The sequence below is a fragment of the Xiphophorus couchianus genome, chromosome 23 (assembly GCF_001444195.1).
Source record: "Xiphophorus couchianus chromosome 23, X_couchianus-1.0, whole genome shotgun sequence".
NCBI classification, from domain to species: domain Eukaryota; kingdom Metazoa; phylum Chordata; class Actinopteri; order Cyprinodontiformes; family Poeciliidae; genus Xiphophorus; species Xiphophorus couchianus.
Window position 1 is genome coordinate 29,305,120 of NC_040250.1, and position 24,887 is coordinate 29,330,006.

At 39.2% G+C, this 24,887-nt stretch overlaps 1 protein-coding gene across 1 annotated transcript in view; it reads right to left on the reverse strand.

The window, feature by feature from the left end:
• Window positions 1-24,887, reverse strand: part of LOC114139662 (receptor-type tyrosine-protein phosphatase F-like) — a 153,580-nt gene that overhangs the window by 72,961 nt on the left and 55,732 nt on the right. The window contains exon 6 of the mRNA XM_028009702.1: window positions 12,764-13,363. Within this exon, the coding sequence (XP_027865503.1) occupies window positions 12,764-13,363 (600 nt within the window). The remainder of the gene's footprint in view (window positions 1-12,763; window positions 13,364-24,887) is intronic.

Below are 24,887 nucleotides of genomic sequence, written 5' to 3' on the forward strand. Positions count from 1 at the left end.
AAGCCTACTAAAGTATTAAAAGAATTTGGAGTTCCTCCTGAAATCCTTATTGGCTCTCTTTCCTGCCATAAAGTCGGCCCCTCCGCGAACTGGGGGAGGGGTTTTGTGGTGGGGTGATAGATTTGCTTTGTGCTCTGACAATAGAGATTGCTCAGACTAGTGTAGTGGCTTTCAAATATAAATTGTGAAATATAAAAGTACAAAGGATTTCAATTTTTTCTCTAAGGTACATGGAGATTGGCTGTTTAAATTTTGGGGTTTTGTTTGACATTATAGATTATAGAAAGTTGTAGAGAGTCATTATCACATAAAGCAGGATTTTGATGCAGTTTGGTTTCCTACATTTAGTGAAACATTTTCTAATGGTTTTCTGTTTTCCCTTCATATTATTTTATATATTGTTTAGGGAATAGTTTAGATTTTTGTCTTTAAATTTGTTTTCATTAGTCTGACTTTTTATTTAGCTATTTGGGCCAGTTCTCTGTCTATTTTGTTAAGTATAACAAATTAATTTCTTTCTTTGGAGTTACTAGTTTCCTCTGGACCCGTTCACCAGGGGACAGGGTACTTTGGTTTTTAGTTTAATTTCTTTCATTTGTAGATTTAGTAATGTTCTGACCAGTATTTGTTAGGTTTTTGTGTGTTTAATTACCCCTTAGTGTGTGTTAATGGTCTGATCAGCCATTATCTAAGTTCCCCTCATGTATTTGTTAGGACAGTTTGTGCTTGAGTTCGTTCTGTTAATACCTGAATTGTGTTTTGTTATGTTGACCTCAGTTTGGGCCCAATTTATTATTTTTTGGATTTTCTTTGTTAACCGTGTTTTGATTTTTCTTCAACGTCTCTCTGGCTGGTTTATGCGAAACTTTCACTGAGTCTTAATTGGTAAACATGCTTTGTCAGACATTAGTAAAATTCTTGAGACGTTTTAAACTGAATTATTTGTAAATCATACGAGTACGGTGCCCTAATGGGCTTTAAAACTATAATGTGAAATGTTTTGGGACAAATGTCATCTTGAAGGTTTAACACATGCTAAAATGACTTATTCTGTTTGTTTTGAAAACTTTACCTTTTAGAAAAAGGCAGCATTGCATATCGGTGGGATTTCTCAGCTAAAATGATAACCCTGTTTCAACAACATTTTTATTTCAGGTACTGGAAATGATGTTGCATTAGCAGTTAATGCATCATCAAAGGGGGAGAATATGTTATGGGTTTATTTTTATGGGTTTATTTTACTTAATTAGAGATTACTGAAATTTATATTACTTAAACAAAAGATTTTTGAAGAACATGTCTGATCTGTGCTATACATAAAAGTGAAAGGAAAATATGGTCTGGTAATATATGTGCTTATTTTAAATGGATTTGAGTTCTTCTCCATTGAAAGATGTTCTGACAATGGGCTAAAGTATTTTGAAACCAATAGAAATATTTATAGTGATAATGAAGCATATTTTGGTTAATTAACTTGGGAAAATAATTATAGAAATTAAAAATATTATTGTGTCAGCCATTTTCAGAGCATTAATTTAATGGAGCAAGACTGTTTTAAGAAATGTTTTGAAGAATCTGTTATTGATTAAAGTTATCACTAATCAGTAAAAGTACACAGGTGGGATTATAATGATTTTTCTAAACTTGATTTTGATTTTTTGATTTACATCCATTTAAAACGATTTTGAATAAAACTTTAAATTCGACAAGTAAAAACACCTAGGTAAAAATTGGTAGGTTTTGAAAATGTTTGGATTTGTTAAGTCATACATTGACATTATAATTTCTCCGGGTCTAACTCTTTTGAATTTTGTTTAAGGAACGCATGTAAAATGTTTTAGACAAAAACAACCAGTAAGATCTAGTCTTCTATAAAAGTAATTTAACCTGGACTGTTTAATTCATATGGATCTTCATTTTTTGTTGGTGAATGTAAGCTTTACGACTACGATTTTAAGCTTTTGTTATTGTTTTATTTCGTTTGTTTAATCCTATTTTTACAAGATTGGTTTAAGAAAAGATCTGCATTTGTTTAACATTCTGGCAAAACATTACTTTGGACACATGTCTTTTGAAGCAAGTGATTACAAGGTTTTGGCGTTTTCCACCGGATGGAGGTATGATATTAAATAATTGAAACGTAGGTTGAATGGATCACATCCTACGTAGAATGTGCAGAACGAGACAGGTATGAGATCTGCTCACGGTTTTCTACATATAGACTGGACTGGAGTTCAGAGCTCTAAGTCTGACTCTGGAATTTACGGCAAATGCTGTTGTCTTAGAGGGGGTGTGCAGCTGCTTGGAGAAGCGGTTTCACATTTTTACGAAGATAGCAGCCACAGAGTCACGAGCGGGGAGGATTCACTCGGGCACGAGTGAATTGAAGATATTTGTGTTGTATACACAAATGAATGATGCTTTTGGAGACTCTTAAATCTGCTTTCTCATTTCAGTTTGCAGCTGTGTTCTGGTGCCGTCTGGATGTGATCTCCTTCAAAGTCTGCGTTATTTGATAAAAAGAGTAAGAAGTAATTCTCCTGATGGAAAATGACAAAGCACAAAATTGTTTTTCAGTGAACCCATTGTTTGATTATGATGATATTACAGAATGTTGTAAGTGTGTTTCTGATGCTAATGAAACTTATGTTGAAACAAAATGTCTGTTTTACAAACCGGTGACGGGTCACGTGACAGGTTCTAGTTTTCTCAGGAAGAGATTTCACCTTCTTTTTGAAACTCACTGTTATATTGGCATAATAATCCAATTTTCAGTGAGCAACGGACGCTCAGGTGGGAAACCTGAGGTTTCCGACTGAAGAAGATCAGGCTACAAGAGGATCATCATTAACTTTTTATTGCGTGTTTTCGTTCGTTGCGAACTCTGGAAAGGACTTTCGTTTCGTTTTTGCGCGCATTTTTTGAACATTTCCTGACGAAGACTTCATATTTTTTGAGAGACTGTCGATGGACATTAATTTAAAAAAAAAAAAAACAGAAAAAGGCGAGCAACAGATTGTACTTTTGTGTGTTTCTCATTTTGACACATTGTAATTTTGTGATGACTGTTGTCCTTTAAGTTGCAGAGCATTTCTTATTAATTTTTCTATGTATGTCCCTGTTTTATTTTTGTTTCATACTTTGGGTTTTTGTGTGTTCTGTGTTTTGGTTGTATTATGATGATTTTGTTTTATGATTTTATTTTTGGAAAGGATAAGTCTTTCTTACCCTTGAGGTTTGTTTGAAAAGGGGGACTGCTATATAATCAGCTCACTCGTTCTTAGTTTTTTTTTTTTTTGATTTTTTCTTGCTTTTCTTATTTCTTTTGTCTTTTAGATTACAGTTTTTTGGTTGTGTATTGCGCGGCTTTATAGATTTTTATTGAGGTCTGTTGTTTTCAGACCTCAACAGGGGGAATGTTAAGGAAATATGGATATTGTTGAGTGTTTAATATGGCTAATCTCATGACATGTGTGTTTAAGAGATAAACATTCCTATTTGGACAAATGTTAAGCAGAGATAAACATTCTCCTGGCAAGGCTGTAACTTAGAGCAGCCATAAAATACTATGCTCTTGAAAGGCTTTAAATTAGCAGGCCATAAAGAACATCTTCCCCTGCCTAGAGGTCGGAGGTTGGGGGGTTTCCCAGGGGCTCTGAGCTGCATCTGGAGTTGATCACAGATTTCGAATTTTGGAAACATCTATGTTTAATTTCGGATACACCTTTTAAATATTGTTCGTGATAAGGCAAAGGTTCAAATCTTGGGAGATGCTGAGTCCAAAGGAGTAAAATAGGTTTTGTGAAATTAACTTATAACTTTAACAACTAAAATGACTCTTGAGTTTTGTCATTAAAACTTAGGGGAAGGTTTACGTTTTTTCCAAGGTGGCTCTCTGATTGGTTGAACAACGGAACGCCTTCGTTGCATAAATTAAAATACGGAAACACCTCTTTGTATAAGATGACGTGTAAAGAGAAAGAGAGAGAGTTTTTTCCATCTTTTCTCCACGTGGGCGCCTTTGTCTGTCTTTGTGTTTCGTGTTTGTTTGTCTGTTATTTTGTGGTAAAATGCATATCTCTGTATCTCTGCAGCTTTGTTAACTGATGCATGTGTGGTTTTGTATGAATTAAACTCTGTGAGCTGTGACGTCAACACGCCTTGTTTAGTTTCGTTTTACAGCTGGCCGCTGCTCGCCGAGAAGAACCCGGCTATGTTAAGGAAGAGACGAGCCAAACGTTTTGTTCAAAGTTTTAATAAATAATTCTTCCTTAATACAGGTCAGAGAAAAGAGGAAAAAATCTGCTGTTATGGTTCTTTGTATTGTGCTGTGGAAATGTCAGCATTTTCGTCTTTTTTTATTGAATATCAAGTTTAACAGAGCTGGGCAATAAAGTGGTCCAATTTAAAAATGTTTTTTATACTTTGTGTTCAGCTACACATGTTCTATCATTTGAGATAAATACATATTTTAAAACGAACAAATGGTCTATTATTTGAATTTTATGTATAATTGCAAATTATAAAAAATAAAATAAAATAAAAACAACTCGAAATGACTTGAAATTAAAGGTTCCTGACTTGACTCGACTTTTGCCTGTCTTTACTTGAGACTTGACTCGGACTTGAGGAAAAAGACTTGAGACTTACTTGAGACTTGCAACACAGTGACTTGGTCACACCTCTGATGAGAATATTTAGAGAAATATTTTATGTTTCTCCATGTCTTTTCTTTTGTTTCTATTTCTATGTGTGATTTTAAAATAGGCACATTCAATTTAAATGGTGCCAGAGATGAAGTGAAAAGGGCTGAGTTGTTTAGCATTATTGTTTTGAAGAAAATTGATATAATGTTAATTCAAGAAACACACAGCACTGCTGATAATGAGAGTGATTGGAAGAAGGAATGTGGAGGGGAGGTTTTTTTTAGTCAAGTCCAACTGTAGCGGTGGTGTGGGGATTGTGTTTTCCAAGAATGTTTTGCCTATTTCTTGTGAAGCAGAGGAAATAAGGATCTTCTCTTTTTTACAGTAGCTCTCAAATTTCATCACAATAGATCAGGGTTTCCCCTTGTGATGAAATGATACTGAATCTCTAGAATCAGTACATGAAAGCTACCTGCTCACAAGATGTGTTCACCTGATCACACAGTTTATAGGTGAAGATAGAAACAGTGTGTCTTCCAGCACAATCTGCATACTACACAACTCAGGACATGATCTGTTGACACTGATACAGTACCATTCCAGCACTATATAATGAACATATTTTGGTCATTTTTCAGTCAAAGTAAGCTTATTGCATCAAATGATACATTATATTGCTTGTCATTAGGCCAATATATTTGACTTGGAGATTAGACAGCTCGAATATCCTAATTTGTGCAGCACGTGACTCATTCATATACTGTGCTGGAGTAGTGGTGTGTCTCTCACTGAGAACATTTTTATCATACGTTCTGTGAATTGTTTGCTCAAATAAACACATCACTCCAGAACAACACGACACTTGTTTCCCAGTGCACTATCTTGCTTCGGAGGTCTGCTTCTGAGGTGTGCCCTTTAGATTCCCAAACACCTGTCCATTGGAAGGCCAAGCCTTTAAAAAAAAAAAACGATCGTGTTGCGTTTTCTTGTTCGGCACTCATGTTCACAATGAACCACACTTCTTTTCATTAGATAGCTGTGTTCATTTTATTGCTAAGTTTTAGGTTCAACTTCTTCTGCAGAACAGTACTGCCTACACAAAAGAACTTGCTCCCATTGCCCCCCAAAGGACAACTGCAGTACAACATGCACATGCATAATATAATAAAACAGAAAATGACAGGATTCAGAACTTGCAGAATCTTGGATTTCCAGGTAATGGCTGGACCTTGTGGCGTTAAACTGAAACAATAACCTGTGGTGCTGCGTCTGTCCTCTACTGAGGATGTCCAGTCAGAGTCACTGGAGGCTGTGAGGTTCAAGTCTTCATTGTTTTTCTTTAAGCTTAGTTCATAGTCACAAGAACCTTTTAGATACTTCAAAACATGTTAAGCATTCACTAAATCCTAAGTCATATCTTTAGTTAATGTCTGGGAAGGTTTGCTCACTATCCAACTGATGTCTGGTCTGGTGCAGGTCATGCCATAAATCAGACTACCTATTATTTCGCAATAGTCTGTAGGATTCGCTACTTTTGTTTTATCGCATTGACGATTTTGTTTGTGATCATGTTGTCAGGATCTGTTCCGTATCTGTGTTTATTTTCAGTTTCTGTCTCTTAGTTTCTGTATTGTATTGCCTCCCCTTGATTGTTCCCAGGTGTTTCTTGTCTCCTTGATTACCCTCTGTGTATTTAACCCCACCTGTGTTCTTTTTTCCTCGTCGGGTCCTTGTCGTGTCTGTCTAGTTTCCAGTTGTCACCTGTTGTGATCATTGCTCTCTGCTTCTCTGTGTTCTGGACTTTTGGATTTGCATCTTATTAAATCATCTACTTTAGCGCTACCTAGGTTTGCTGCCTCTACCTCACCACCACTCACACCGTGAAACCTGACACATGTCTTGGTTCGCAAGGGGTGGATCTTGGTTTGCAGTCCTACATTCCATATTTTTCCAACATTTTCAAGATGTACTTCTTATGGCTCATTTTTACCTAATCTTCTTTTTGTTCAAAATTTATTTCTAAAAATGTGATATTTTTGCCTATGTCCTTCATGTAAAACTTTGATTTCATTATTTCTTTGAAACTGTCCAAAACCTCAATGCTGCTAGCAGCAGTGATCAAGTCATCCACCCAGATGAGCATGATAACCATGTCATTTTCTGTTTGTTTTCTGTACAGACACTGATTAACTATGTTCCTTTCAAAGTTGTTTTGTTCAATATGATCATTCAGGAGTTTGTACCAATTTCTCCCTGATTGTTTTAATCCATACAGTGTTTTCTTTAATTTGTTCACACATTCCTGTCCAGTTTCTGTTGCTTTAAGCAAGTCAATTTCATCCCTCATTGCCTGTTTCCATCTGTCTGCCTGTGGTGACTTCTGACCCTCACTGAATGTTTGAGGAATACCAAACTCAACCCTGTAACAATGATCAACAGTTATTTCTGTTATATCTTTAGTTTTAGGATCTAATTGTCATCTTCAAGGTATTTGGGGGGTCTTTTCTCTCTTTTGGGATAATGATCGCTTTGCTTTGTTTGAGTTTTATCACCATCAACTTCACTTCCAGTGAGATAATCTGAAAACTGTGCATTTTGAGTTTCCTGAAGAGTAACTTCCTCTTTGTCACTCGGGGTGACATTTTGGGTAACATCCTGGGTTAAGGGTGTTCATCATGTCTATCTGCCTGAATCGGGTATCTGTGATCTTGGATCCCTAGATCCCAAACATCTGTTTGTATCTGTTGGTCAACACCATTTCCTTTGATGTACTTTACCAGCCTGTGTCTGGAAACTTTTCTCACCTGTGGGTGGTACACCAAATAAGCTGGGCTGGTCTTGCTGTACCCTACAAACAGTCCGTTTCCCCTTCTTGAGTCTAGTTTCTTGTGGTGGTTGTTGTATGAGTAACACTCTAATCCAAATACCCACATGTTTGTTGTGAATACGGGCAGCACACTGAACAGCATATGGCCACAGTTCTTTAGGTAAACCATTTTCTGATAACATACACCTTCCCATTTTAAAGAGTGTTCTCCACTGTCTGCTCTTCCATTTTGGTGTGGGGAGTACAGTGATGACGTTTCATGTCTAATGTCTTTATCTCAGAGCAGTGTTTGAAAATCATTACATGTGTACTTGGTACCCTTGTTTGTACTTAAATATTAAAAGTAAAAGTGCTTGCTGAATGCATTACCTAATCGCTAATACAATATTACTAAGTGTACCCATCATATTTAATTTTAATATATCAGAAATGTCCCATTTTAATGAACAATGCCATAGATGAAGCATGTTTTTATTGTGTTTACTCTCTGCAACATAGTTTAGACTTAGATATGTGATTCTATGCATCAGAATTTCAGGGATGCAAACATCTCATCTCCTGTCCTAACATAGCATGAACTTCACTTTTTTTGCCACTAGTGGCATTTATTTTGAAAGAAATCCAATAGAAAGGGGATGGAAAGAAGGTGGGCGGGGGAGGACATGCAACAAAGGAAGAGGCGTTAGGACAGTCACAATGGTGCTGTAGTCAAGACCACCTAAGCCGTGACCAAGTCAAGATGAAGACCAGAGCCCTGAGCAACATGACACAATAAAATTAAGTATACCTATCAAAATTACTTCTCAAATTGATTTGAAAGATCCACATTCCTATAAAACACCTACCGTATTTTCCGCACTATAAGGCACACCTAAAAACCTTCAATTTTCTCAAAAGGCGACAGCGCGCCTTATAATCCGGTGCGCCTTATATATGGACCGATATTGAGCCACAACAGGTCTCGCAACTACGGTAAGCAGCCGCCGACTTCATTTTCCCCTTAGGAGAAGAAACGGGGAAAGCAGCCGCCGATGCAGCCAGCGTAAAGACCCCAAAATGGCTCCTATTACGCAGAGTTTAAGCTCAAGGCGATCAGTCACACAGGAATGGGAGTGGGCACGGGAATGGGCTCTTTGCACCTGCCGCGCTGACGTCACAACCGCATGCGCAAATGCGGCTCTCTTTTTTCGCTTTGAGTTACCATGACAGCTAGAAAAGACAAAGTCTTATTTCAGACGCAAATAAAACAATACTATGCACATTGCTGTCTTCCTAATATAATGGGCTTTTAAGTTTTCATGGATTTCCAAACGATCCTGAATTAAGAAGATGGTGGCTTGTAAATATTCGTCGCTACCAGTTAAAGCTAACGCCGCACAGCAAAGTTTACAGCCTTCACGTCACTCCAGATCAGCTTCTTCAGCCTAAAGAAGAAGGTAAAGGAGCCTCCTGTGTTATTTCCATGGAATCACTTCTGTATTCAGCCTGAAAGAGCGAGTTTATGGGAACCAGAGAGCAGACCAGAGCCAGGCAGCCGAGCTACTGATCCGCCTGTATACACCGCTGTAAACACCGTCCTGCTTCACAAGAAGCATGCAAAACTAATAAAGCAGGTAACTCAAATTGTGTTTCGTCATGCTTCAGAAGCAAAAAGCCTGAACCGTAAAATCCCCATTACTTGGTCTCTGACACTAACGACAATAAACGCACGTAATATACTTGAACATAAGGTAAAAACATTCTCCGTTAATGAATGATGAAAAATGTTTAGATACTTAAATAGCACATTTTTACAAGAAAAATGTCTAGCATAAGCTAAAGCTAATGTTAGCCACAAAGTTTAAAGAAAGTAAAACTCACCTTCGTGTCTGTGTATAACGAGGCGAACATCTTAAAACCTTTCTCCAGCTTACTTGTCAGGGCTTCGGATCGATGTACATCATTAATTGTTACCTTGGACAAGCCCTGCAAATACCGAGTGTAAAGAGCCTTTTTCAATAGATTGGAAAAGATTGAGCCGCTTTTCCCTGAACGCGGATGCTGAGGTGCAAAGAACCCATAGAGCAGCAGCGAGAGAATTTAACATGAACAATCAATGGTGCGGAAGTGGAGGAAGCAACAGCTGTTCATTTTGGGAATGAACGGAGTTTTCAGAACGCTGGTTTGTAATCTATTAATAAAGTTTGACTGACCTATCTGACTATTTTGTCGACATTCCCTTTAGCACAGCTCCATCTAATGGATGCATAACATAACCCCAGCCTCTACTGTAGCGTCTATTCTATGCGCCTTATAATGCGGTGCGCCTTATGAAAAAAGTTTTAAAATAGGCCATTCATTGAAGGTGTGCCTTATAATGTGGTGCGCCTTATAGTGCGGAAAATACGGTACATATTAAATACATAGAGCTGAAATAAATTTAACCAATATTATTAGCAATTCAAACTCTTCTTCATTCTGCTTTGTTTCCATCTCTGTGCCACAGTCCTTGGAGGTCTCCTGTTATCCCTAAAAAGATAACGCCCTGGGCGGTTGCCCATTCTGCCCATGTCAGAAACCACAACTGTCTGCACCATTAAACATAGCAATTAAGGCAATGTATTAACGGTAAACAACGCTCAACAATGAACACTGTCCAAGGCGCAACAAGCAAGAAGTATCCAAGCAGAAGGACCATGACTGTTCTCACCCTGTCTCCCACTGCAATGTCTGCCACCATCAAAGGTGACAAAAACAATTAAAGAGCAATGAGCATGTGCTGCGTTCTTACATTCTTGTTTTATTTATTCGCCAATTAAATAAATCTATATATTTTTTAATTAAATAAAATAATAATAGCTACTGCAGAGTATGCAGAGCATCACAAGAACAAAGAACGGGTCACAGTGAGGCTTCAGTCCTATAGGACTTAGTAAAGACCCGTTCAGAAGAATGGGATTGTTAGTGAATGTTATAGTTACTATATAGCAGACTTCAGTCACAGCGTTGTCCCATATAAGCAACATGTCAGTCAACACCTCTACACAATAATTCAGTGCAGTGAGACAACTTTTTTTCATCGCAGATGCAACATATGTGTCTCTGTACAGCTTGCCTTGCTAACATCACGTCCACATAGCTTACCTTTCATTAAGCTTCTGTTAACCGTTCCTGTTCAGCAGTGGCGCAAAAAGTGGGTATGCAGTGTATGCAACGCGCAAAAACATTGTGGGGAATTTTTTTCTAGTCAGCATTGTATGTACTTAACAGCTGTTTGCTTATGAAATGATCAATAACAGGAACAGCACTGATTAGGCGCCCCTCCCCTCCTGCCAGCCGCGGCCCTTCGAGAACCTGCAGATGCGCGTTTTTTTTTTTGTTTTGTTTTTGTTTTTCTTTGAAATTTGAATTGTAGTAATGCACTCGATAACAGGGAGCTAAAGATGGGCCGGCAGAAAAAAACTCTGGGGCATAAAACAGAAAACGGAAGAGGGTAAGGATAAAGATGTTGGAGAGACGAAGAAAAGCTTTTCAAAGTGGTTGAAAGACAGTAGGTAAGTACTGTCTAGTGTATCAACAAGAGAGTTGTAAATATTCTGTCAATATCTGTGCTTTTCTGTGTATTTATTAGTTTTCTGTGTCTGAGTCTCCGTGTTGTCCTGTCTCCCTTTGATTGTTCCCAGGTGTGTCTCGTTCCCTGATTACCTCCTTTGTATTTAGTGTCACCTGTGTCTCTGTGTCTTGGTCGGGTCCTTGTCGTATGCACCAGTCTGTCAATGTGTTCTTGTCCATGCATGTAGCCTGTTGCTACCAGTGCTGAGCCCTAGCCTTCTGCTCAACTGTGTTGTCAGGTTTTTGGACTTTTGGAATTTATTTGAGCCTATTTTCATCATTAAACTTCCATCATTCATCTCATCTGGGTCTGCTGCGTTTCCCTCACCGCTTCCACCACCACAGCTCATGACATATTCAGGCTAGCTTAAGTTAACCTGAGTGACAGGTGGTTGTTGTTGTCCCCGCCCCCTATTGAACCAATACTGGATGCGATTTGATTGATTAAAGTTAAGCCTTCAGACATGCTAGTTACTGTAATGGCTTATCTGAAATCTGGAGAGTATTATATTTGGAAATAAATGATTTGCTAATATTTATTCCTTGTAGAAATGTGCAATTCATGTTTGAATATTTTAGAACCAAACTAACATATTTAGAATAATACAGAAATCAGGAAACCGTTGTTTTTCTTCTTCTTCTCCGCTCTTTGCTTCACGCTGTTATAGTTGCTAGGCAACATAAGTTTCGCTGAAGTGGGGGCGAGAATAGTTTGAGAAACATTGCTATAAGGAGAACATTGCCGCCAATGCCTGCATTCCAAATCTTGTTGAGGTGTCTGGTTTTAGGTGCCTTAACTCATCCTATGTTTTCCAGTGAGACACCCCAGAAAAGATAGTGATCCATTCTGGAATTCTTTGGATTCACCCCTGCTCAAAGGTTTCATCTTAGGACCCCTCTTACTTAAAGAGGCTCCCGCTAGCCCAGATTATAACAAGTAGGAGCTTGCTAGCCCACTTGCTACCTGGAGCAACACTCCAAGTATGTTTTTGATGAGTGATAATATAATACCATAATATAAATCTCAAAAAAGTGGATTTTGATTAACAATAACTGCAACATTAATTTTGGTCTTCATTGAAATATTTTATGACTGTTGATTACTTTGATGACATTTGAGAAAATTTCATGTTTGTTCTTGTGATCCAGGTGCTTTACATCCTTGCTGTAAAGCAGTGGTCCCCAAACCCCGGGCCACGGACCGGTACCAGTCCGACCAATCGGTACCGGGACGCGCAAGAAATAATTAAATATTTCCGTGTTATGTATTGAGTCTGGAGGATCTTTTATTTTGAAAATCCTTTAACCGGATTCTGTCGGTTACGTCTTGCGCGGCAACATTGAGCCCACAAGCAGCATCTGTTTCGGTCTCCTCCTTAAGCGAGTGTTTCTATTGCATGTGCTTTCAATAGCACAATATTGAAAGCGCATGCTGGGGGGAGACCGGACTGAAAGACAAGACACATGAAATGTAAGAGCGGGGGGGAGGAGAAAAGGGTGCGGACATAGAGTGATGTACTAGGACCAGGGGACTAACGTATGAGCGAGGGAAGAGAATTGTACACTAACCAATGTGAGAGCGGAGGGCACAATCCAGCACACAATCCGGGAAAATAATAATATGGGAGTACGGTGGGAAAGGGGAGTAAAAAAACGATAGTTTCCTGGCCAAAACAGGAGACTTGACAGGTATGGCTTTACTGTGGGAAACCCTCACCTCCTTGCTGGGTTTTTAACTGCAGAACATCAGACAGTGGCCCATCTCCCATAGATGTGAAGCCAAGCATCCTTAGGCTGTAAGTGGTGGTAGGCGTTAGTCCTGAGATGGACGTGAACTTGCTGTCATTGATATTGTGTATCTGCCAGGTGCTGAGTGGATTACTGGGCTCAGAGCTGTAGAAGATCCGATAACCTTGCAGTTGACCATTTGGCTCCTCAGGAGATTCCCACTCCACCAGTATGGTGGTGGAGCTCAATAATCGTGCCCGTACATGAAGAGGTGGTGATGATGGTGCCTGCTCACCTGTACAGATTTCCACAATTCTGCTTGGAGGCCCCCGCCCAACACTATTAGAGGCAAGGACACGGAATTCATATTCAGAGAAGGGGCTAAGACCGCCAATGCTGTAGCGAGTTGACGCTACACCATCTATCTCCTGAAAACCATTGCCAGAAGTTTTAGAACGGTACTGAACCAAATAGTAGGACACAGGCTCAGCATTCCCAGACTTCCATGTTAGAGTAACACTGGTGGCTGTGGTCTCTACCACCTGCAGAAAGGTAGGCATCTTCGGAAGAGCTGTCAGAAAATGAAGACAGGAGGTTGGACAAGACAAAAAATTAATTCTGTTCTCGCATAAACATAACTGCTTCTTTGTCCTGGAAGTCTTTTAGCTTACATTACTAAATATTATGTTAATAATTTAACTTTTTAACCATACAGTCTGCTAAGCAAGAGCTGTACAGGATGTGAATGATGTGACTAACATTGCATAACATATATATGCTATATATGTGAATAACATACAGGATTTCCCCCAGTGTATTATAAGCCTGGCGGCACGCCATGCTTTGCTAGGACCCCTGCCAGACTAAGCGTGGCTTGTTTTTATTTTTAGAAATATTAATAACTGGAAAAAATATATATATATTGCTTACATTTATTTCCTTTTTTATATTAAAGTCTCTGTTGTTCTGAGAGTTTCAATCATAGAGCACATTTATTGATAAAAGATAGGTTTATAGTTCATGCATTTAAAGGCAGAGCGGGCCAATCACACATCTGGCGCTTCTGCTCGTTTCCTCTTGCACTGCTTTATCTCTTAAGTCTACCTCAGTGCGGATCGCGCGCTCCTCCTTTCACTCAAACTGGACACATGCTGACCTGTATGGATATTTACACCAATCCCCTGTGAGGAATTCTGTTCTTTGGAGAACTTTCAAGGTAAGAGTTTAAAACGAACCGTGTTAGCTGTGGTTGTACAGCTCTGTGAACCGCAGGAATAATTTGTAGTTGCGCTTTCAGAGGTGCGTGTTGAGGGAGTGGTGAGAATTATTTATCTTTGTGAACAGTTATGTTTGTTCACAAACATAGTTCACAAACATAATTGTGAACAAACAATTATGTGGGGCGTTTACATCTCAACACGATGCCCAGCGTCAAACCCGGCTCCAGACAAGTTTAATAGGGGGGCATCGGCTTATTTTGGGCAGGCAAAATGAATCTATGTAGCAATAATAATATTACTCAAGTAAAGAAAAAAGGTACAGTGCAGTAAAACTACTCTTACAAGAACCTTTCCCAAAAAAGTTACACAAGTTAATGTAACAAGTACTACCCATTTTCAACAGACAACATCAGTAGCCTATGGCAGTGGTCCCCAACCTTTTTATCACTGCGGACCGGTCAAGGCTTGGCCATTTTACTGTGGCCCGGAAGGGATAAGAAGGAGGGGGGGCCGTCAGATAAGGCTTCTGCATGTTGATGTGTCCACTAAAGCCTAGTTCACATGGCACAATTTAAAATTTTTGCCCCGATTTTCCCCTTACGACAATCTCAGAACATTCAGAGTTCTAAGATTGTCGCTTGCGTAACCAATCATCCTGCAGGGTGTGGTGTGTTACGATCTGAAGTTGGGCATATGCAACATGTTGGATTGTCTTGGCCCTTTTATTGCAGCAAGTGGGGTTTTCTTCGACTGGGAGAGGACTCTGCCTGTTGAATGCTACAGGTAGCCAATCAGAAAGCGCGGTGACATAAGCACGGACGGGAATCCCAAACAGCTGACATGGCCCAACCAAGAGTCCGGTGGACATTGGAGATGATGTGTGTTAACAGCATGAATGTTTATTCAGCATTTGGTACAAGGAATATCAACAGAAATGATAAGAGGAACTGGAGCGAAACTGTTACCGCAGTTGATAAACCCGGTAACTTTTCAGCTATCTGTCATTACCGTGACATAAATAGAATAGGTTATAAAGATAAGGCATTCAGTCAGGGCTTGATGCTGACACTAGCTACATGCATTGCAGGTAGATTGTATTTGTAACACTGCATTATTTTAATTGGGTGTGAAATCGGTTTTTGTGTGGTGTGTTGCTCCTGCAGTGTCGCTGGACACAAGCACCGACCGAACCTGTTGTACTTTTATCGGCTCTGTGGTCACAGAGGTTTGAAAAAATCAGCAATTCAAAATTGTGCCGTGTGAACCAGACCTAAGACTCACAAGCTCTACTCTTCTCCTCTTGTCTCTCTGACTCTGGTCGTTTACACATCCCTTCAAAATAAGATACAGATGCGCAGCAAAAACAAACATTTTACTTTCATGAAAATATTATTTTATAACAAATCCATGGGATCCCTGAGCTTGTTTCTCTGCTACAAGACAGTCCCATCTGGGAGTGATGAGAGACAATGAGACCCGAAGTGTTGCTTATGCTCAGGGTGCTCATGGTTTCTATGTGGTGAAGGAGTTTGAAGGCTTAGTGAGCTTGTTAGCGAGCCGGTCGCCGCAGATTATGCCGAGCGGGCTTGGAATGGGGGAATCAATTACCGATCCAGGATAAATCCATCCTCCTGTCTTTTCTCTGGGCCTTTTCCCCTTCGCAAATAAACTTTCCAAAGACATCTGATCCGTTTCTTACTCATTTTGCTGCTTGTAGTAGGCTCAATGCTGGCGCGCAAGACATACCAAGAGAATCCGGTTAAAGGATTTTCAAAATAAAAGATGCTCCAGATTCAGATAATACATAAAACGGAAATATTTAATTATTTCTTGTGTGGCCTGGTACCAATTGATCCACGCCCTGGGGGTTTGGGACCACTGGCCTATAGGCTACTTGTTAAGAAGCTTATGGTGCTATATTGCACCATAAGCAGTTGTTGGATAAATTGTATTTTTGGTAATTATCAAATATTCGTTGTATCATGTAGCCTTGTAGTTACATTTAGATAATGTTTACTTATATGCTCTTATTCTTTTACTCTTAGTATAAGTAATGTTTCTGTGTGTTAAATAACTTTGATTCCTTCCTAAAGGAATCCCTGGGAAATAGAGGTGTTAGTTGTTCCCAGCTGAGTTTTACAACCCTGGAGGAAACTCTGCTTTGTTCTTTGTGCTACAAAGCCGTTGCTTTGAAGCTATACAACGTGTCCCATTCGACGCCGTGCCTGGAGGCTTTGAAGATATACAACGTGTCCCATTCGACGCCGTGCCTGGAGCAAGAAGGATTTAGATTGTAGATAACATGTGTTTAGTTAGTGATTATCATTTAGCGCTGCAACTATGTGAATTGTTTTCCCCTCCACCATTTTAGAGTTGCAGCGCCCCGTGTGGCAGGGTTCCTAAAATCAATAAAACAGAGGAGCGGGAGATGTGTTTTTCAGAGCGGTAGGAGATTTGTAACTGAAAGCATATCTCTGTCTGCTCTCCTCGCGAGAACAAAGAATTTAACTCTCTTGTCTTTCCTATGTTTGTTTAAATTGTTTTAATAGGTATTTAGACCTGACATTAATTTGGTCCTTCGCAGCCGGAAGTCAACATACCGAACAGATCCCAGCAGGTCTGGTCGACTCCGGTAAAGACCGTGCGCACGGCAAGTTTCCTAGTGGAAGCTTATCAGATCCTGTTCAAGGGCTGAGGTTCGACCTGCCTGTTGGAATCTGACGGTTGACGACTCCGAGGGGAAGACAGAGGGTGAGTGAATTCTTGTTTAAAAGTATGGCGAATGACTGGAGGTCATTGCGCGCACAGAAAACCCTGTAAATTCTAGACTCTAACAGGTAAAAATAGAGCACAAAATCCGTGAAGGGCGTACGAAGTCCTTGCGCAAAATTTCGTTGAAACAGGTGCACGGAGCCTGGTGCAGACCTGCAGTAAAATTTAATAAATTGGAAGATAAAAAAATAAAAAAAATTTTTTTAGGCGATAAAAACGAGAATAATAAAATTTAATAAATTAGGAATAATAATAAAATGATAACAACAATAATATTTCCTCAATTCGATGTATAATACTAGAATTTTATCAACAATAAAAATATTTAAATCAGGCACTAAAATTGTAATTGGAACGGACGGCGGAGTCCGGCGAAGTAGGCGCTTAAAGTCCGCAACAAGTGTGTGATTGTGCGAGTGCTTGGAGGTGTAAATACCATTTGGTATTTTACCTCATATAAAACAGTAGGATTGTAACCAGCAAACCTCTTGAGGATGCAGAGGTAAGAACCCCCACTCGAAAGAGTTGAAGCGTGGGTTACCTCAACAGGTTGTTTCAATTGCTGGCCTACTGAACAGAACCCCAGTTTTTAGGACTCCCTAGGCGTCGACAAACTGGGCCAAATTTAAAAAAAAAAAAAAAAAAAAATGGGGAAAAATATAAGTAAGAATAAGCCAACAGACAGTTTAAAAACAAATGACTGGAAATATGTTGACAATCAGGATCCGCATAAAATAAAATATTTAGATAAATGGATAACAGACTATAACTTTGACGGTCGTCTGAATTCACAAAACCTAACAGTACTGCAGGATAAAATAAAACAAAAAACAAAGTCAAATTTAAAGAAAATGCGCAAAGAAGGGTATGAGGATGTGAACTTTTGGTTAGAATTAGCACAAAAAAGAGAAGAGGAGGAAGACTCGTTTGATGAGTACAGCCTGAAAATGCATCAACATTACATGGGATTGAGGACTGGGATTTTAGATGAATACATTAACCACGCTATATACGCAGAAAAGGTCTCAAAAGAAAAGAAAAAGGTTTCAGGAGCCTTTTTCCAAGATGAGGAGCAAATATTTTATCAAGAAAGGAGAGGAAGAGGAAAGTTTAGGGGTAGAACTCAGAACCTCAGAGGACAGCAAGGGAGAATGGGAAGAAGAAATTCCAGAAAAAATAATTTAGGATGTTGGTGTTGTGGGAGAGAAGGCCACATAGCCAGACACTGCCCAGAAAAAATACATAGATCAGTCAGCATGACTAGAATCAGAAAGTTTAGGGGTGTGAAGAGGCAGGCAGTGGAGCAGCAAGCAGCAGGAGGGGGAGGGGAAGTAGCTGAAGTTAACCAGTACCAAAATAGCAACACAAAAGGGGAGAAACAAATAGTACAAAATACAAAACTATACCCCGACTTACCCTCACCCCCACAATATGAAGAGAAAGGTAGTGAGGGGCCTATCACTAGATCACAAAAAGCAAATTTTAAGTGGTCTAAAAAACTGGGGAGAGACTTTGGTGCAGGGAACCACAGCTCCCAGTGGGCCTTATCTCCCTCCCCCATGTTGTCCGTCAGAAGGGTCAGATAGTCAGCCACACACAACTGGTCTGTATCTTATGATACAAGTGGCAAATCCTAATGCGGCTGGGCCTGACAAAAAATTATGAAGACAGACTCAACAAGGTCACTCCAGTTAAGATCACAGTGACCTATCTGTATACAGATACAAAACACACAGCCGTTGCAGCTGTCGATCTTCCTGATGATTTAAAATCTTTAGACAGAATGTGAACCTCTCCGCATGTATCTCTGTTTAAACAAAGAAATGAGCAATAGAATCAATTAGGTAATCTTGTTGAAGAAGGAGAAGCAGCTACCGATTGGGTAACTACTTCCTCAAACATAGAAACTAGTGCTTCCACAGGGTTAATTAACTATTGTCGAAACTGGGTGCCTAATTAGCCAGAAATTGTGGCTCTTTTTAAGCAAACTAATGTATGAAAAAGATCTAAAAATGTTTTCCTCTTTGGAATGGACAGAGGAAGCAGAAAAAGCACTGTGTGAAATAAAACAGGCCCTTGTGTCAAGTGCTGCGCTCGCCTTACCAGACTATAAGAAACCTTTTTTCCAGATGGTGGATTGCAAAGGTCAGTTTATGACCTCGGTACTGGTTCAACAACATGGTGATAAAATGAGACCAATAGCATATTTTTCTTCCAAACTTGATAGTGTGGCGTGCGCCCAGCCTCCCTGTGTGAGAGCAGTGATTGCTGCTTCTATGGCTGTAGAAGTCAGTGCTCCTGTTGTACTGTTTCATCCGTTAACATTAAAAGTACCACATGCAGTTTCAGCACTATTATTACAAACAAATATGACTTTCCTATCGCCTGCGAGGCATCTCTCCTGTATGAGCACATTATTATCGCAACCTCATTTGACTATTGAAAGATGCACAGTTTTAAATCCTGCAACTTTGTTACCTCTTCCAGATGATGGTACAAAGCATGATTGTCAGGAAATGGCAGAACAAAACGCAAAGAGTAGAAATGATTTAAAAGATCTACCATTAGATCAAGGTGAAATACTTTTTGTTGATGGTTCTTCAAAGAAAAATGAACAAGAAAAAACTCAAACCGGTTATGCAGTAGTGACTGAAAAATTAGTGTTAAAAGCTGAAAAACTTCCCTCGCACTATTCAGCTCAGGCTGCAGAATTGATAGCGCTAACCACCGCTTGTAAACTAATGAAAAATAAAGAAGTGACGATTTACACCGATAGTCAATATGCGTTTGCAACAGTACACACGTTTGCACAGTACTGGAAAAATAGGGGTATGATGACTTCTGCAGGAAAACCAGTAACTCATGCAGACCTATTAAAAGATTTACTACAAGCTGTGCAGCTACCAAAACAACTAGCAATCTGTAAATGTGCCGCACACACCACAGGGACAGATAAAGTGTCTCTAGGGAACGCCTTCGCTGATGAGATGGAAAAAAAAAAGCAGCGGAGGGGCAAATAAAGGTCTTCCATATGGTTAAAAAATTCAACATATGACGTAAGATCCTAAAAGACATGCAACAATTAAGTCCTGAAAACGAAAAAATTCTTTGGATTAAAAATGGAGCAAAAATAGAAGATCAAATCTATAAGTGACCTGCAAATAAGCCTATCTTGCCGACAAATTTGTATAGGTGGGCTGTAATGTTGAGCCATGGCGGTTTTGCATGTCTCAACTGGGGGGATGGTAAGACAGATACATCAATATTACAAAACTTATGGATTTATTTCTTTTTTGTAGAGCTTGTTTAATTTGTGCTAAACACAACTCTCAGAGTGTCGGATTGATCGGGGGCTAAAAAAGTGCATTGAAAAAACTGGTAGGCCTTGGACGCAGTGTATAGATTTGATAAAATTATACATTAACATTACAAGCACATCAGGGCTTACACCGTTTGAAATTCTATTTGGAAGACCGTATAGACTGCCACAGTTTAAAAATCAATGGGAAATAGACGATGAAGCTAATTTAGCTGATTATATGAGAGCCATGTTAGAAAAACAAAAAGAAAAACAAACTGAAGATCATTCTTCTGTGTCTCAGCAGGAAAATCTCTTAGTGGAACCTGGAGATTGGGTGCTGATAAAAAGCATTAAGAAGAAACACTGGTACTCTCCGAAGTGGGAAGGGACGTACCAAGTTTTGTTGACAACGCCTACAGCTGTGAAAATAGCAGAGAGATCAACTTGGGTACATTTAGTACATTGCAAAAAGGTCATTTCATTTTAAAAGTAGCTAAAAGAAGACAAGCTTGGGACACTCACTGACCTGCAGTGGAAAGCCCAGGTAAACGGGTCTAAACTGAATAGAAGTTTGGTCGTTTGAAACTGGTGAAGATTGTCCACAACCCTGCAGTGTTTTTAGGAGCTGAACAAGTTTGCAAAGTTTGCTAAAATGTACAAATTTGTTGTTGAAGGAAAACATTAAGTTAGAAATAACTTATGGGTTAATGAGAGAGGATCTGGTGGAACTATTGTAGAGAATAATGTAGATCAGGGGCACTTGTAGTCCCCCTTGCAGCAGCTCCACAGGAGGGCCACATAGCTGGGTTGTAACTGCTACCCCACTAGATTCAACTAATTAACATGTGAAGCCTCTTTGCATACCACTATTTTTAAGTGCGAAGTAACTCCCTTGCAGCAACTCAGCGGGACAGAACGGGAAGGTGTGATGCAAATCACTTTCTCTCCCATCATCTAAAAGTACCTCCTGACAAAACTTCAGAATATAGGTTACAATTTTAGTAGTGGAACGACAAAAGGTATCCCATAAAGGTTTTTTTTAAGTTCAAATTAAAATTAGATGAAACTAAAACATATCTGATGATTCAAGTGCTAAATAAAGTAGTAAAAGAATTGGGAGTTCCTCCTGAAATCCTTATTGGCTCTCTTTCCTGCCATAAAGATGGTCCCTCTGAGAGGTGAAGGGGGGTTTAAGGATTTGTTTTGTGATCTGACTTTTTAGTTGGCTGTTTGTTGTGCACCTATTTAGTTAACTTTAAGTATCAGTGCTTTTATTTTGTTAAATATTACTAATTAATTTCTTTCATTTGTAGATTTAGTCATATACTGACCAGTATTTGTTAGGGTTTTGTGTGTTTAATTACCCCTTAGTGTGTGTTAATGGTCTGATCAGCCATTATCTAATGTCCCCTCATGTCTGTGTTAGGTCAGTTTGTGTTTGAGTTGTTCTGTTACTACCTGTATTGTGTTTTTGTTATGTTGATTTCAGTATGGGCCAATTTATCATTTTTTGGATTTTCTTTATTAACTATATTTTGAATTTTCTTCAACGTCTCTCTGGCTGGTTTATGCAAAACCTTCACAGAGTCTTAATTGGTAAACATGCTTTGTCAAATATTAGTTAAAATTCTTGAGACGTTTTAAACTGAATTATTTGTAAATCATAAGAGCACGATGAAATAATGCATCATCAGGGGGGAGTATATGTTATAGGAATTAATAGACAAATTTATAGTGATAATGATGCAATATTTCCCCTTGCTGCAGCAGATGAAAAGAAACCTTTATTTTCTAAGAAAATAGCTCCAGCTAACTTCACATGTGTAAATATAACGGGAACTGGGAAAAGAATAGGGAATCTTACTAAAACTATGTGTACTACTGTAATCACTGTAAACGATGACTTTAACCCTATTTCTCGAGCAGATGTATGGTGGTGGTGTGGTGATGACAGACTTTTTGATAGATTACCTCGAAAAGTAACAGGGTTTTGTGCTTTAGTTTCTCTGTTATTACCTGTATCTGTCTATCCTACATCTGCTGAAGATCTAATACTCTCTTTGTCTAATGTTTTGTTTCAGAAGAGGCAACACTTACAGAAACGTGAAGTGACATGGAAAAATACAGACACTGAACCGACATACATCGATGCCATCGGAGTCCCTCATGGAGTGCCTGATGAATATAAATTAGTTGATCAGGTTGGGGCTGGTTTTAAATCTACAATTTGTTGGTGGTGCACGATAAACAAAAGCGTAGACAGAATAAATTACATCCATTACAATGTACAAAGACTGGGCAACTGGACACAGGCTGGTTTCGAGGCAGTCCATGAACAACTGGCTGCAACTTCACTGATGGCTTTTCAGAACCGCATAGCTCTTGATATGCTGCTGGCTGAGAAAGGAGGGGTGTGCATGATTTTTGGAGAAAGATGTTGCACATTTTTACCAAAATAATACAGCGGCTGATGGGAGCTTGATAAAGGCCATTACAGGGCTCCGTACCCTTAATGGCAAAATGAAGGAACGCTCTGGAGTGGATACTTCCATGTGGGATGCATGGATGGATGCCTTTGGGAAGTATAGAAACCTTGTGTCCTCTGCTTTAGTATCAGTTGCAGTTTTTGCTGCAATTTTGACTTTGTGTGGATGTTGTTTTGTTCTGTGCCTGCGTTCTTTGTTTAACCGTCTCATTACCACAGCGATTTCACCCATGGAGGACCAGATGGCACAGATGTATCCTTTATTAGAGAAAAAATCTGATGTTGATACAGAATACTCTGATGAGGCTTCTTCTGACAGGTATCCAGATCCTGGCTTTTGGACTGGGTGTGACCTCTGAGTGTATACATGTTTGCTTTCCAAAACATGAACTCCCAGCTGTAAATCATTTGAAGTGACTGTTTTTAGAGGGATAAGGGGCATGGAACGGAATATTCGATAAACAGGAGGGAACTGTTGGATAAATTGTATTTTTAGTAATTATCAAATATTTGTTGTATCATGTAGCCTTGTAGTTACATTTAGATAATGTTTACTTATATGCTCTTATTCTTTTACTCTTAGTATAAGTAATGTTTCTGTGTGTTAAATAACTTTGATTCCTTCCTAAAGGAATCCCTGGGAAATAGAGGTGTTAGTTGTTCCCAGCTGAGTTTTACAACCCTGGAGGAAACTCTGCTTTGTTCTTTGTGCTACAAAGCCGTTGCTTTGAAGCTATACAACGTGTCCCATTCGACGCCGTGCCTGGAGGCTTTGAAGATATACAACGTGTCCCATTCGACGCCGTGCCTGGAGCAAGAAGGATTTAGATTGTAGATAACATGTGTTTAGTTAGTGATTATCATTTAGCGCTGCAACTATGTGAATTGTTTTCCCCTCCACCATTTTAGAGTTGCAGCGCCCCGTGTGGCAGGGTTCCTAAAATCAATAAAACAGAGGAGCGGGAGATGTGTTTTTCAGAGCGGTAGGAGATTTGTAACTGAAAGCATATCTCTGTCTGCTCTCCTCGCGAGAACAAAGAATTTAACTCTCTTGTCTTTCCTATGTTTGTTTAAATTGTTTTAATAGGTATTTAGACCTGACAGCAGTATAGCATCTTTTATTAGCTAGTCGTCTTTTAGCTAACATAACCTGCATCCAACAGCATTACTCAACTCAGTCGAATAGTTTGGGGGGGAAACTGTGCAAAGTTTGTTTTTGCTGGTTTGCTGCCATAATTCTAACACAAACCTGAGTAGTTCTGCACAGGTGTAAGCCCAGCGCGAGCATCTTAGCGCTCATGTTGCATTTAAAGGTGGCATAGAAAAGCATGTTACAACATGTTAAAAATGATTAAACCGTTTTAACTGCCGAAAAAAAGTGACAGAAGGCACAGATATGGGAAGTGTGAAAGACCCTACTGTATCAAATCAGTATAGGAATAACAGAGAATTGGCCACTTTAAGGTAAAAATAAACAACTTCCAGTCCAGGAGGCTTGGCTGACTCTGTGGGCGGGCTATGCCCGCCCGTTCCACTGGGCCTGCCCAGAATGTGGGTCTGTCTGTCCTGCAAAGTTTATGTATGTGGTCACAGTTGGCTGGTGAGTTAGTGATTAAAGAACTAGCGCTAACCACTCATCATGCAGGTTCAGCCCAGTGAGGAACTTTCGCGTTCTCCTCGTAGTTAGTTTATATTATTTTATTTATTTATTTTTTAATTATTTTTTTGGTTACATGATGCAACAAACCATATCAAATGCTTTGTCCACTTAGTCAACCAGACCGCGCAGAGATTTGAAAAACTCGTCTCATTAACTCCATCAACAAAACCAGTTTCTGTGAATGTTATTAAAAACTCAACAGACAAGAAATCGAAGAACTCCTAAAGCTACATTAGCAGCACTGAATTAAATCTCCCATTTGTTGCACATTTCATACAGGGCCAGTCCAAAGCTGTATGAGGCCTTGAGCAAAATTTTAATTAGGGGCTCCATTTTTTGCTAAAAACATCAGCACCACTAACAGCTTATGGGTTAGATTTAGTGAAATCTGGGAGAGTGGAAATAGTTTAATTGGCCAACCTAAAGCAACATTGACAATTCCAATAAACAAATGTTACATTTATGTATCTGTGGTCTGTGTTAAAATATTAGCATTTATGAGGCCCCTGAAGCTCTGGGGACCTTATGGAGCCACTGACTTAATTTGAATTAAACAGAAATGCAAATAATTAATATTCATTTTAATTGTATTTTTTGATTAGTTGTTTTTAAGACTAATTGTGGGTTTAAACACCGTTTTACTGGCAATGTCTTCTC